A 14,361-nucleotide genomic window follows, 5' to 3' on the forward strand; every position below is an offset into this window, starting at 1 on the left:
ATAAATAAAATGCAAGATTGCAGGTTTACCATTCTGTCCTCCCAGCAACAGACAGATGCACAACAACAAGCTGTTCCAACCCCAGAGCAGATAAAACCCATAAAGGCAATGTGCCAAAGGCTAAATTGATCCCTAAATTACCCCAGTATCACTTAGGTGTGCTTAGACATTACCTCCATTTAGACACACCCAAAACCTTTTTTCAAAGTGTACCTTAACTAGCATTATGTATATTACATCTTCTGTTTACTGTTGGGCCCCCATAGCACTGCTCTGTCTCCTGACAGCTCTATCTCCTCATGACTCTCTCTCCTCATGATTCTGTCTCCTCCTAGCACTGCTGTGTCTCCCCACAACTGTCTCTTCATGACTATCTCCTCCTAGCACTGCTCCTTCTCATTGTCTCCTTTAGTCACGAATCGGTTTCTTCACAGCAGCGCTCTACCTACTCACTGCTCTGTCTCCTCACAACTCTGTCTCCTCATGTCTCTGTCACCTCACAACTCTGTCTCCTCATGTCTCTATCACCTCACTGCTCTGTCTCCTTATGACTCTGTCAGCTCAAAACTCTCAAAAGTCCCCTTACATCTGTCACCTCACAACACTGCTCTGTCTCCTTATGACTCTGTCAGCTCAAAACTCTGTCTCCTCATGTCTCTATCACCTCACTGCTCTGTCTCCTTATGACTCTGTCTCCTCACAACTCTGTCTCCTTATGACTCTGTCACCTCAAAACTCTGTCTCCTCATGTCTCTATCACCTCACAACTCTGTCTCCTTATGACTCTGTCAGCTCAAAACTCTCAAAAGTCCCCTTACATCTGTCACCTCACAACACTGCTCTGTCTCTGCACAACTGTCTCCTTATGTCTCTATCACCTCACAACTCTGTCTCCTTATGTCTCTATCACCTCACAACTCTGTCTCCTTATGTCTCTATCACCTCACAACTCTGTCTCCTTATGTCTCTGTCTCCTCACAACTCTGTCTCCTCGTGTCTCTGTCTCCTCACAACTCTGTCTCCTCATGTCTCTATCACCTCACAACTCTGTCTCCTCACAACTCTGTCTCCTCATGTCTCTGTCTCCTCACAACTCTGTCTCCTCGTGTCTCTGTCTCCTCACAACTCTGTCTCCTCATGTCTCTATCACCTCACTGCTCTGTCTCCTTATGACTCTGTCTCCTCACAACTCTGTCTCCTTATGACTCTGTCACCTCAAAACTCTGTCTCCTCATGTCTCTATCACCTCACAACTCTGTCTCCTTATGACTCTGTCAGCTCACAACTCTGTCTCCTCGTGTCTCTGTCACCTCAAAACTCTGTCTCCTCATGTCTCTATCACCTCACAACTCTGTCTCCTCACAACTCTGTCTCCTCATGTCTCTGTCACCTCACAACTCTGTCTCCTCACAAATTTGTCTCCTTATGTCTCTATCACCTCAAAACTCTGTCTCCTCATGTCTCTATCACCTCACAAGTCTGTGTCCTCGTGTCTCTATCACCTCACAACTCTGTCTCTTCGTAACTGTCTCTGCTGCTGTATTCATTGTATTTGCCATTCAGCAATTACATGACTGTGTATGTCCCCTCTTTCTGCGTTTGCTTTGAAGCAATATACTAACTTTTTTGTTCGACATATGTTTATGTGCGTGCATTGTAGTTTGGTATCTGCACTAGCCCCAAATTACCTCATTTGTTAATATCACTTCCCTCCAGAATGCTGTGCCTGTAGCAACCCATGTTTATGATACTTGACCAAGTAACGCTGTCCCGAGTCACCGTTGAGGAGAATCTGATAGGCTGATTAATATAGCTGTAAACTGAGGGAATGCTGTTTCTGTATGTTGGCAGGTTATGGGATTGGACTCCCCCAGAATTCCCCTCTCACTTCCAACATCTCTGAGTTCATCAGCCGATACAAGTCTGATGGCTACATGGACATGCTGCATGATAAATGGTACAAAGTGGTGCCATGTGGGAAGAGGGTGTTTGCTGTAACAGAGGTGAGCGTCTTTATGTCACTAGAGCAGTTCGCTCATCTGCATGAGAATGTTCCTTGTTTGTATCTTCACTTTGTATCTTCACAGAATAAGAAATGTTAACCTTATTTTAATTACCATGTTTTCCACAGATATTTTGTCAGCTATTTACATACATTCACATTACTCACAAATTCGAATCAGTTCAATGGTATTTGTATAGTGTTTTTCTCAGTGAAAATTCTCACAAAGCAGCTTTACAGGATGCTGGATCTGATGCCCCCAGAGAACAAAACCAGGGAGACAGTGGCAAGGAGAAACTCCCTTAGACTGAGACAGTGAGAAATCTTGAGAGGAACGAAGACTCAAAAGGGAGGGCCCGCAGTTATCAACATGCACAAATAACATGGCCGCAATTTTTCATTTTTCCAGTGAGGAGCAATGTGTGACAGTGAGGAGGAGTGTATAAAAGTGAGGCGAACTGATGTGTTACAGTGAGGAGGAGTGTGTGACAGTGAGGAGGAGTGTGTAAAAGTGAGGAGAACTGATGTGATACAGTGAGGAGGAGTTTATAAAAGTGAGGAGAACTGATGTGTTACAGTGAGGAGGAGTGTGTAAAAGTGAGGAGAACTGATGTGTTACAGTGAGGAGGAGTGTGCACCAGTGAAGAGCAATGTGTAACAATGAGGAGGAAGAATGTTTAACAGTGCAGAGAAATATATAATAATGAAGTAGAATGTATGACATTGAGGAGCAATGTGCAACATTGAGGAGGAATGTATTACAATGAAGAGGGGTGTGTAACAGTGAGGAGGAGCAACGTGTGACAGAGAGCAGGAATGTATAACAGTGAGGAGGAGGAATGTGTTACAGTGATGAGGAGGAATGTGTTACAGTGATGAGGAGGAATATGTTACAGTGAGGAGAAATGTGTAACTGTGAAGAGGAATGTGTAACAGTGAGGAGGAACGTTTGACAGTAAGAAATTCCTCCTTCTTACAGTGAGGAGGAATGTGTAAGTGTGAGGAGGAGGAATGTGTTAGAGTGGTGAGAAATGTGTAACAGTGAGGAGGAATGTGTTACAGTGAGGGTAAGGGGTGTGTTGCAGAAAGGAGCAATGTGTAACAGTGAGGAAGCAGAATGTGTAACAGTGAGGAGGAATGTATAACAGTGATGAAGAAGAATGTGTAACAGTGAGGAGGAGTGTGTAACAGTGAGGAAGCAGAATGTGTAACAGTGAGGAAGCAGAATGTGTAACAGTGAGGAAGCAGAATGTGTAACAGTGAGGAAGAAGAATGTGCAACAGTGAGGAAGAAGAATGTGTTACAGTGAGGAAGAAGAATGTGTTACAGTGAGGAAGCAGAATGTGTAACAGTGAGGAAGAGAAATGTCTGACAGTGATGAGTGAGTGTTACGGCCGATCACCAGCTCGTAGCATAAAGGGGAAGACGCACACGATAATAGGTCTAAATCTAGGGATTTTTTATTGTCCAAAATGTGTAGACAAAGAATTAACAAAGCAAGCTGAGGAAGCGAAGCGGGAACACCATCACATTGTGCTGGGATGGACCGGTATCCTCTAGAACACCCATGCGCGTCTCGCGGGAACGGTGCCAGGAGGGTCTACAAATAGGCTCAGCCCACAGGTTTCAGGTGCCCCTAATCAACAGGTTAGAAAATACCAAAACAAAACAAACAAAAACATAATCGCCACCAGAAGGGGTTGTCAGTGCTGCCTAGCTGCTATTATTTAGGCGGCCACCAGGACTAACACCCCCACCCCAAAATGGTGACTGGTCGCCATAAGAGAACAGTCAACAAAGAAAACACAGAGATAATCCAACCACCTAGGTAGTCACTGTGCATGCAGCTCATAGGTTGGAGCGGCACAGAGCTATATAACTCAAACAATTCCATTATTCAAAAGGTCATAGGTAAGTAAGGTAGGCTATAACATAATAGGAAGAATTAATATAGTCCATACCATACCTGCAAGTGTCCCACAAGAACTAATATTTTATTGTACACAATCCTGTATTGCAGTCCATGCAGAGAACATGTACATGTACATATACATATACATATATATATATATATATATATATATATATATATATATATATATATATATATATATATATATATACATACGCACACACGCGCGCGCGCACACACATATATATATAAGATTCAAATTAATTTGGTGCAGTAGGTCACACAACTTTTAACAAAAACATCACTTAACATTCAGCTCTAGACAATAAGTGGGACCTGCCAATAACCTTTTAATAGGTCGATCTTACTAATGAAAATGGCCATGATAAAAGGCTCATAACCAGACTGAGCCTTAGTGACTGCAGGCTTCGCGGGTTCTAAGGAGGGCTGAGAAGACGCAGAGGTAATGAGGCCCATGGTTTTGGACTGTTTCTTTTTTAAAAGCAAACAATCTGCCTGGAAGTGACCCGGCTTTTTACAGTAAAAACAAACCCTTTCCTCACCCTTGTTTTGCGAGTTTTGTTTATTTTGGTCTGTTGCACTGTTACCAATAGATGAATACTTGTTACGGTATCGATCTCTAGTAGTGACTCTGTGAGTTAACACGTACTCATCTGCCAATACGGCTGCGTGCTTAACGGACTCGGCCTTTTGCTCACTCACATAAGTTGCCACAGCTTCAGGTAAGCAGTTCCTGAACTCTTCTAGAAGGACAAGTTCTCTCAGCTGTTCGCGACTGTCAGCCTTTTGCGACTGACACCATCTATCAAACAGAGTCTCTTTTTCACGAGCAAACTCTACAAATGTCTGACGCTTTTGATGTCTGAAGTTTTTCTGTAACGCCTGAATTTCTGCCGATACGCCTCGGGTACTAACTCATACGCTTGTAGAATTGAGGCTTTAACAACATCGTAGCCTGCACTTTGCTCCAATGACAAGGATGAGTAAATTTCTTGTGCTTTCCCCACCCACTAAGATGCATTGCAATAAAAATGTCCAAACTCTCTTAGGCCACTGCAAAGTCGTGGCGACACGCTCAAAGTGAGGGAAATATTTTTCCACGTCTTTTTCAATGAACGGCGGCACCATTCTAATATTTCGGCCGATGTCAAAAGAATCGGTAACTTCGGGAGGAGGAACGCCTTCTTTTTTTGCCTCCATATCCAGTTTTCTTAAAGCCAGTTTAGTTTCCAGTTCCTGCTCCCTAGCTTTTAACTGTAACCGTTCACGTTCAAAGTCAATTTCTTTTTCGCGCAGGGCGAGCTCCTGTAGGTGAATCTGAAGCTCAAGCTCCATTGTTGTTGCACGAGTTTTCGATTCTGTAACAACAAGAATTTTTTTGTCAATTAAAACTTTTTCCAAAGCAGCTCTAATAGTTTCTTTTAAACGCTTTTCAGCGGAAGTAAGCTCAACCTCGTAGATCGTTACCAGTTCCAATAATTGCTCTTTAGTGAACTGCGCAAGTAACTCTACAGAGGGTTCTTTAACGAAATCATCTACTGATGCCATTATGAAGCGATCAGATAGACTAAGTAAAAGTGAAAGAAAACGAAAGAGTCAGAAAGCACCTTGGAACGTGCTGTATATAACCAACTCTCACCATATCTTCTGCAGCACAATCTCCTGGATCAAAATCAATCCGGATTCAAAGCCGGCCACTCCACCGAGACGGCCCTCCTTGCTGTCACGGAGGAGCTCCACTTGGCCAGAGCGAAGTCTCTCAGCTCTGTCCTCATACTCCTAGACCTCTCCGCAGCATTCGACACGGTCAACCACCAGATCCTCCTCTCATCCCTTGCTGGGCTGGGCTTCGCGGGTTCTGCACTCGCATGGTTCAAGTCCTATCTGTCTGACCGCTCCTACCAGGTCTCTTGGAGGGAATCGGTCTCCTCCACCCGCACTCTACACACAGGTGTCCCACAAGGGTCAGTACTTGGTCCACTCCTCTTCTCCCTCTACACCAGATCACTTGGCCAGGTTATCTCCACCCATGGCCTCTCCTACCACTGCTACGCTGATGACACAAAGCTGTTCTTCTCCTTCCCCCCCTCTGACTCCCAGGTTCAACCTCGCATCGCAGCCTGCCTAGCTGACATTGCCTCCTGGATGTCTGCTAACCATCTCAAACTTAACCCGGAGAAAACAGAGCTCCTGTTTTTTCCTGCTAAGAACTCCCCAGCGATCGACAATACAATCACCATCGAGGGATCTGCGGTGTTTCCCACCTCAGCAGCCAAAAACCTTGGCGTCACCCTCGACAACCAGCTGACATACTCCGGGCACATCGCAGCAGTCACACGATCCTGCAGATTCGCCCTATACAACATCAGGAGAATCCGCCCTTTCCTCACGCAACAGGCAACCCAGCTCCTAGTCCAAGCGCTTGTCATCTCCCGCCTGGACTACTGCAACGTTCTACTGGCTGGCTTGCCAGCCTGCGCCATCAGGCCGCTCCAGCTCGTGCAGAACGCCGCTGCACGCCTGGTATTCAACCTCCCTAAGCACTCTCATGTCACTCCGCTGCTTACTGCACTCCACTGGCTTCCGGTAGCAGCCCGCATCCAGTTCAAGACACTGGTGCTGGCCTACCAGGCCACAAGAGGCTCTGCCCCATCATACCTTCAGTCTCTTATAACGCCTTACACCCCAACTAGGACCCTCCGCTCCACGTCCTCCGGACAACTGACGGTCCCCTCACTCCGGGAACCCGGCAGCCGCTCCTCCCGACCACGCCTCTTCTCTGCCATTGCCCCGAGGTGGTGGAACGACCTCCCCCATGCAGTCAAGACTGCGGAGTCCCTTACCATCTTCCGCAGGAAACTGAAAACCCACCTCTTTAGAACCCACCTGTCCCCCAATGCCTAACCTCCCTTCCCCCAATGCCTAACCTCCCTTCCCTAGAAAAAAAAAAAAAAAAAAAAAACCTTTGTCTTGTATTTCTGTTTGCAAAAGTATTCCAGGGGCGCAATGCGAAAGGGCAATTTGACGCTCAGTCTTATTATGATCTCTGTTGAAGGTATTAGAAATCCGACTGATGCATAAATTGTAAGTCGCTTTGGTAAAAAGCGTCTGCCAAATAACTAAATTGTAAATTGTAGCTACAATTAACGGTAATAGTGATTAAGAGTGAGGAGGTGTAACAATGAGGAGGAGGAATGTGTGACAGTGAGGAGGAGCGTGACAGTGAGGAGGAGTGTGTAACAGTGAGGAGGAGTGTCTTGCATTGCTATTATAGAGGGAGTTATACAAGGCTTGTGTTTTACAGCCCAAACCCTGCCTCACATGTTAACAGCCCCAAAAAAGCAAAATCCCAGAACACACATAACATAATAACCAATAAAATGAGAGTTATCATTAGTCTAATACTCTGGGCTCTGTGGTCTGCATGTTAAATGCAGAGGACAAATTCACTGCTCACTGTTCACAGTGTGTGTGTGCAATCACTGAAACTTAATGTTCTGTGATGAGTGTCATGTGTTGAGTTTCATGTTCACATTCATATTGCTGACATTAAGAGCGGGGAACAAGATGTTGCACACTCCAAAGTAAGGCTCAGAGTTCTATGTCAGGCAGACTGTGCAGTTCCAGCTTAGGGGCTAGGCTTAAGACTAGGGTTAGGGTCAGGGTTAGGGTTAGGGTTAAGACTAGGGTTAGAGTCAGGGTTAGGGCTAGGCTTAAGACTAGGGTTAGGGTCAGGGTTAGGGTTAAGACTAGGGTTAGGGTCAGGGTTACGGTTAATTCCCGTTTCCTGGCCAAACACCATCAGCAGTCAAAGCTAGGAAGCTCTGCAACTGTTTCCCAATGGTTTTCTATCATTTTATCAGCTTCAGTATGAGCAGCTTGGCAGTGGAAAAAAACTAATGTTGAAGCTCTGCTTTCCCTCAGTGATCCGAGCTGCAGCTTCACTTTCAATTAGACACGAGACAATTTTTTAATTTCAGGTAGTTCCAGTCAGCAAGACTCTTTTCCATCAAAGGGTTTCAGCAGTAGGACTCTCACCTCCCCTCTTCTCCCACACTAATCATACTCACAAAGGAACTCTGCTGCCCCCTACTGCTTACACATGCTATCACACTCAACAGATTATTGCATTCTGGACTTCTCTTACACTAACTTTCACATACAGAAACATATTATAGCTGTGGACTCATAATCTGATGGCCTGATCCTCCTTATCTCCTTTATCTTTTCCCCTCCTCTTTTTATCTCCTCTTCTGTTTTTTCTCTACACTTTTCTCTCTCTCCAGACCTTGCAGATGGGCATTCAGCATTTCTCAGGCTTGTTTGTGCTGTTGTGTGCTGGTGTTGGAGGTGCTTTGCTCACGCTGGCCGGGGAACACGCCTTTTACCGCCTGGTTCTGCCCCACATTCGCCGACGGCAGAAATTCAAATACTGGCTGCACACAAGTCAGGTCAGACAAACACTTCCCACACACAAAACACAAACGCAACACACACACACACACAACTCACACACAAGACACAAAGCAACACATGCACGCACACACACACACACACACACACACACACAACTCACACACAAAACACAAACGCAACACACACACACTCACAACTTACGCACAAGTCACAAACGCAACAGACACACACACACTCACACACAAAACACAAACGCAACACACACACAACTCACACACAAAACACAAACGCAACACACACACACACATGCACAACTCACACACAAAACACAAATGCAACACACACACACACACACCTCACACACAAATCACAAACGCAACACACACACACTCACACACACAAAACAAACGCAACACTGTCCACACACACACACTCACACAAAACACAACACACACACACACACACACTCACACAAAAAACACAAATGCAACACACACACACACTCACAAACAAATCACAAACGCAACACACCCACACACAACTCACACACAAAACACAAACGCAACACATACACACCCACACACAACTCACACACAAAACACAAACGCAACACACACACACTAAACTCACACACAAAACACAAACGCAACACACACACACACTTACAACTCACGCACAAATCACAAACGCAACAGACACACACACACACTCACACACAAAACACAAACGCAACGCAACACACACACACACACACACACCTCACACACAAAACACAAACGCAAAACACACACACACACACACACAATTCACACACAAAACACAAATGCAACACACACACACAAACACACCTCACACACAAATCACAAACGCAACACACACACACACACACCTCACACACAAATCACAAACGCAACACACACACACACAAAACACAAACGCAACACTGTCCACACACACACACACAAAACACAAACACAACACACACACACTCACACACAAAACACAAATGCAACACACACACACTCACACACAAAACACAAACGCAACACACACACACTCACACACAAAACACAAACGCAACACACACACACACACAAAACACAAACGCAACACACACACACTCACAACTCACTACTCAAATACTCTTATTTAAGAATTATTTGCTTTAGTAAAGATTAGACCATTCACAGTTTATAGTCCATGACTGAAGTTGACCTTCTTCATTTTTGTCTGTCATGTGATCTGATCTGTGAGAACAGCTTTGGTCTGTATGTTCACTGCTGATCTGCCAATCATCTGACATTATTGGTCTGCATGTTCACTGCTGATCTGCCAATCATCTGACATTATTGGTCTGCATGTTCACTGCTGATCTGCCAATCATCTGACATTATTGGTCTGCATGTTCACTGCTGATCTGCCAATCATCTGACATTATTGGTCTGCATGTTCACTGCTGATCTGCCAATCATCTGACATTATTGGTCTGTATGTTCACTGCTGATCTGCCAATCATCTGACATTATTGGTCTGCATGTTCACTGCTGATCTGCCAATCATCTGACATTATTGGTCTGCATGTTCACTGCTGATCTGCCAATCATCTGACATTATTGGTCTGCATGTTCACTGCTGATCTGCCAATCATCTGACATTCAAATAACACAAAACAAACTAGGAGATGCATTCAGAACAGCTACTGCAGATGCAATATGAAGAGAGAAAAGTTTTTTACATTGTGTAGACTGCAGCTCTGTGAGATTTGCTGATGTGATGCCACCCTCCTGTTTGTTCTGTCTTATACTGTGTGCTTATGCCGGGGCATCAACAGGGGTTTTCACTGCATCCACAGATCTTTAGCTTTGCATGTTTTCAGTGAGTCACGTATTTAAAAACTACACTCTCAGCTTGTAAAATGTTCTACAGTGTCACTCATCCCAGCCAAAGCCCCATCATTCCACCCATTAAATCACTTTCACCAGACAGAAAAGTGTACAGCGCCCCCTCCTGGACAAACAGCAAACCACTCTACAATCAAATTTTAAAAAGAAGACAAAAAACCCATGTTGAGATGTCTTGAGAATTGTAAGAAAGAACAGCTTTTTGGTTTTGCACAGAAAATCCATCGGGCGCTGAATATGGCCTATGAGGACGCTAAACGACAGAGGGCCTACACAGAGAAAAGGTGACGTAAGAAGGCAGCAATGCTTCTTTTTTAACAGCACAAATCAGGGTCACTGTTAGGGTTAGAGTGAAGGCTAGATTTAGGTTTGTACTGATTTAGAAAATAAAAGTACCATTCGTGTTGGGGAATCATGATTTAAATAACTATTCTGGTCAGTGATTGTCAATGTTAATATTTACATCATCAATAATCATTAAGGTAAATTCTGTTAGACCTATATAGCTCACCGATAAAAATAACACAGAGATGATACTCTTCCTGACACCAGGCTTTGTGAATGGGTTGTCATCCACATTCAAAGCCCTTTAGACCATTGGTACCTAGTAGAATGTCATCACGAAACAATATTTGCTAATAAGGTCATATGTTTAATATATTCAGATGGAAAGACAGCTGCAGTCAGCATGGCTCCGAGAACTGAATGTCTTCTCCCTCTACTTGTCAATTAAAACAGCACAGCTGTAGCTTCAGGATGCAGACTTAAAGTGTGTAATAATAGATGAAAGTCATTTTGTCAGTCATAAAACTCCATTATAACTTAGCCCCATTAACAGGCCACAGTTTTAACTCACCACCTGTTTGGCATAGGATTACCAACTGGAACAGAGCACCAACATCCCTGTACTTGTTGATAAGTGGTTTAAGTCCAAACAGTTCATCCAAATCACTCTTGTATTCATGATAAACAAAATGTTCACATCAGTCAGCGTTCCTGTCCACACTTACACAACAGGCTGAGGAAACTCTACACTCCATAAAACGTTACTCATCTCACAGGTTTGAAAATCATTCTTGCAGTCAAATCTACAAAAAAATAAAAATACTTTAAAATGTCACGAAAAAAGTAATAAATAGTGTCACTAAAGCTTTAGATTTAAGTTTAGTGTTCCATCTCACTCAAACACCCAGTTAATGGTGCATTCAGTCTTGAGCGTGAGACAGTTTTGGTCCAGGTGAATGCTGTAACCAGGGGAAAGAGTCAGGGCTAACTTGTGTGCTTTAGTATCTAATTCCTGGTTTCCTTGATCAGCTGCAACATTCAGAAGGCCCCGCCCCCCCCACCCCCCCCGGCAGGGTGCTCCAGGTGGAATAATGAGGACAGCGAAGCTAAAGACCCCAGAGAAAATAAGAGGGTTCATTTCAACCTGGAGACTCTAAACAGTCGCGGGCTGATCGCTGGCATGGCGCCACACAGGGGACTGACCAGGGGCCGTAGCCTGGTGGGTCGAGTGAGTGAGAACGGCGGGCCAGTGGCCACGCCCTCCGGCCCGATTATACCCCTCCCCCCTCCCGCCTCGTTCCACTCGTCTGCGGGCCTGACCGGGGAGGAGGAGCTGCAGGGGCTCCAGGAGAAGATTGAGGAGATCCGCGGCCAGCTGAGGGAGGCACTGGCCCGCCGGGCGGAGCTTCAGACTACACTGGCCAAACAGCGGACCACTCCTGTCACAGCGACCACACAGACTTCTTCTGATCCCACACCCCCTCTGCACCCACCTCCTGCTAAAGAGTCCAGAGAGAAAAGGTGATCTCTTTAGCTGACGGCCTGCTGGGTCATGATTGTTATTTGGAAAGCCTTTTAAAACGGGCCAATCTCACAGCATTCTGTACTAAAGGCTCTCAGAGCTGGGACTGGGCGTGGCCTCTCAGTGAGAGGAGGAGCCACGTTATCTGTCACACCTCGTCAAGGAAGGCTATCGGAGGATGCGCTATTTCTCTGTGTTTTCTTGGAGGACAAACTAAAGCCTCAATTCTTCAGCTTTCCATCTGTGAGACTGCAGAGATGAGCGTTCCCTCTCACACTGAGTCATACAGAACTGAGCCTCTTTCTGCTCCTTCACAACCCCTTTGGGTTCTGCTGCATCTGCGGGAGCCAAACTGAGACAAGTTTTATTTTTCAACAATTTCTCATCAGAATCCAGCGTTGTTCACTGGCCTTGGTGTGTTTTCCACTAATAAAGTCTGGGATAAAAACTGCCTTGTTTTCAGTTACATCTCAATGGACAGTGAGGAACATTTGTTAAAATAAATACATACAAAAGGGTTCAAAGCTACGACACAGTTGATAAATTTCAATGGTGAGCATGTGGACACCCAAAGAAAGCATTGACCCAATAAGGCTCAGACACAGGACCAGGCTAACTGTATGTGTCAGGTGCACCAGGCACAGTTTCCAACACAGTCAGGCACACAGGCATACACAGTTTACAACACAGTCAGACACACAGGCACACACACAGTTTACAACACAGACACAGGCACGCACACAGTTTATAACACAGTCAGGCACACAGGCACGCACACAGTTTACAACACAATCAGAAACGCACCCAGTTTACAACACAGTCGGGCTCACAGTTTACAACACAGTCAGGTACACAGGCACGCACACAGTTTACAACACAGTCAGACACACAGGCATGCACACAGTTTACAACACAGACACACAGTTTACAACACAGTCAGACACACAGGCACGCACACAGTTTCCAACACAGACACAGTTTCCAACACAGGCAGGCACACAGGCACGCACAGTTTACGACACAGGCAGGTACACAGGCACGCACATAGTTTACAACTCAGGCAGGCACACAGGCACGCACACAGTTTACAACACAGTCAGGCACACAGGCACGCACACAGTTTACAACATAGTCAGGTACGCACACGAAGGGTTTGCAACGCCTTTCGACAGGCACTGTTACAAACACAGATACACACACAAAGTTAGGAAGACAGTCAGAAAGTGTGTGTTGTTAATGCCACTTACCTCTGTGTCAATGTACCAACAAGATTCTGTGGTCATCACGAGTTTTAACGGGTTTATTTGAAAGTCCTGTTTTTGCGTTTGTGCAGTTTGTGTAGTTTGTGTTAATGATATGGCTTCCTTTACTGTGTCCATTTCGACTCTAGAGCGCCAATCACTGCAAAGCAGGGGCGTAACTAACGAGAACACAATCGAGCACATCATCAGAACTATGCAAATGGATTTTACCTGCAGTCAGACACAGCCACACAGTCAGACACAGTCAGACAGTCAGACAGTCAGACACAGCCAGACACAGCCACACAGTCAGACAGTCAGACACACAGTCAGACACAGTCACACAGTCAGACACAGTCACATAGTCAGACAGTCAGACACAGCCACACAGTCAGACAGTCAGACACAGCCACACAGTCAGACAGTCAGACACAGCCACACAGTCAGACAGTCAGACACAGTCACACAGTCAGACACAGCCACACAGTCAGACACAGCCACACAGTCAGACAGTCAGACACAGCCAGACAGTCAGACAGTCAGACACAGTCAGACAGTCAGACACAGCCACACAGTCAGACAGTCAGACACAGTCACACAGTCAGACACAGCCACACAGTCACACAGTCAGACACAGCCACACAGTCAGACAGTCAGACACAGTCACACAGTCAGACACAGCCAGACAGTCAGACAGTCAGACACAGCCAGACAGTCAGACACAGTCACACAGTCAGACAGTCAGACACAGCCACACAGTCAGACAGTCAGACACAGCCAGACACAGCCACACAGTCAGACACAGCCACACAGTCAGACACAGCCACACAGTCAGACAGTCAGACACAGTCACACAGTCAGACAGCCAGACAGTCAGACAGTCAGACACAGCCAAACAGTCAGACACAGCCAGACAGTCAGACACAGCCAGACACAGCCAAACAGCCAGACAGTCAGACACAGCCAGACAGTCAGACACAGCCACACAGTCAGACAGTCAGACAGTCAGACAGTCAGACACAGCCACACAGTCAGACAGTCAGACACAGTCACACAGTCAG

General features: G+C 45.6%; 1 protein-coding gene across 1 annotated transcript in view; it reads left to right on the plus strand.

The window, feature by feature from the left end:
* Window positions 1-12,062, plus strand: part of grin3bb (glutamate receptor, ionotropic, N-methyl-D-aspartate 3Bb) — an 82,847-nt gene extending 70,785 nt beyond the window's left edge. Inside the window, 4 exon segments of the mRNA XM_030784149.1 lie at window positions 1,852-2,003; window positions 8,222-8,386; window positions 10,469-10,536; window positions 11,567-12,062. Coding sequence (XP_030640009.1) covers window positions 1,852-2,003; window positions 8,222-8,386; window positions 10,469-10,536; window positions 11,567-12,062 — 881 coding nt within the window.
* The last annotated feature ends 2,299 nt before the right edge of the window (window positions 12,063-14,361 follow it).

Source organism: Chanos chanos, chromosome 9 (genome assembly GCF_902362185.1).
Source record: "Chanos chanos chromosome 9, fChaCha1.1, whole genome shotgun sequence".
NCBI classification, from domain to species: domain Eukaryota; kingdom Metazoa; phylum Chordata; class Actinopteri; order Gonorynchiformes; family Chanidae; genus Chanos; species Chanos chanos.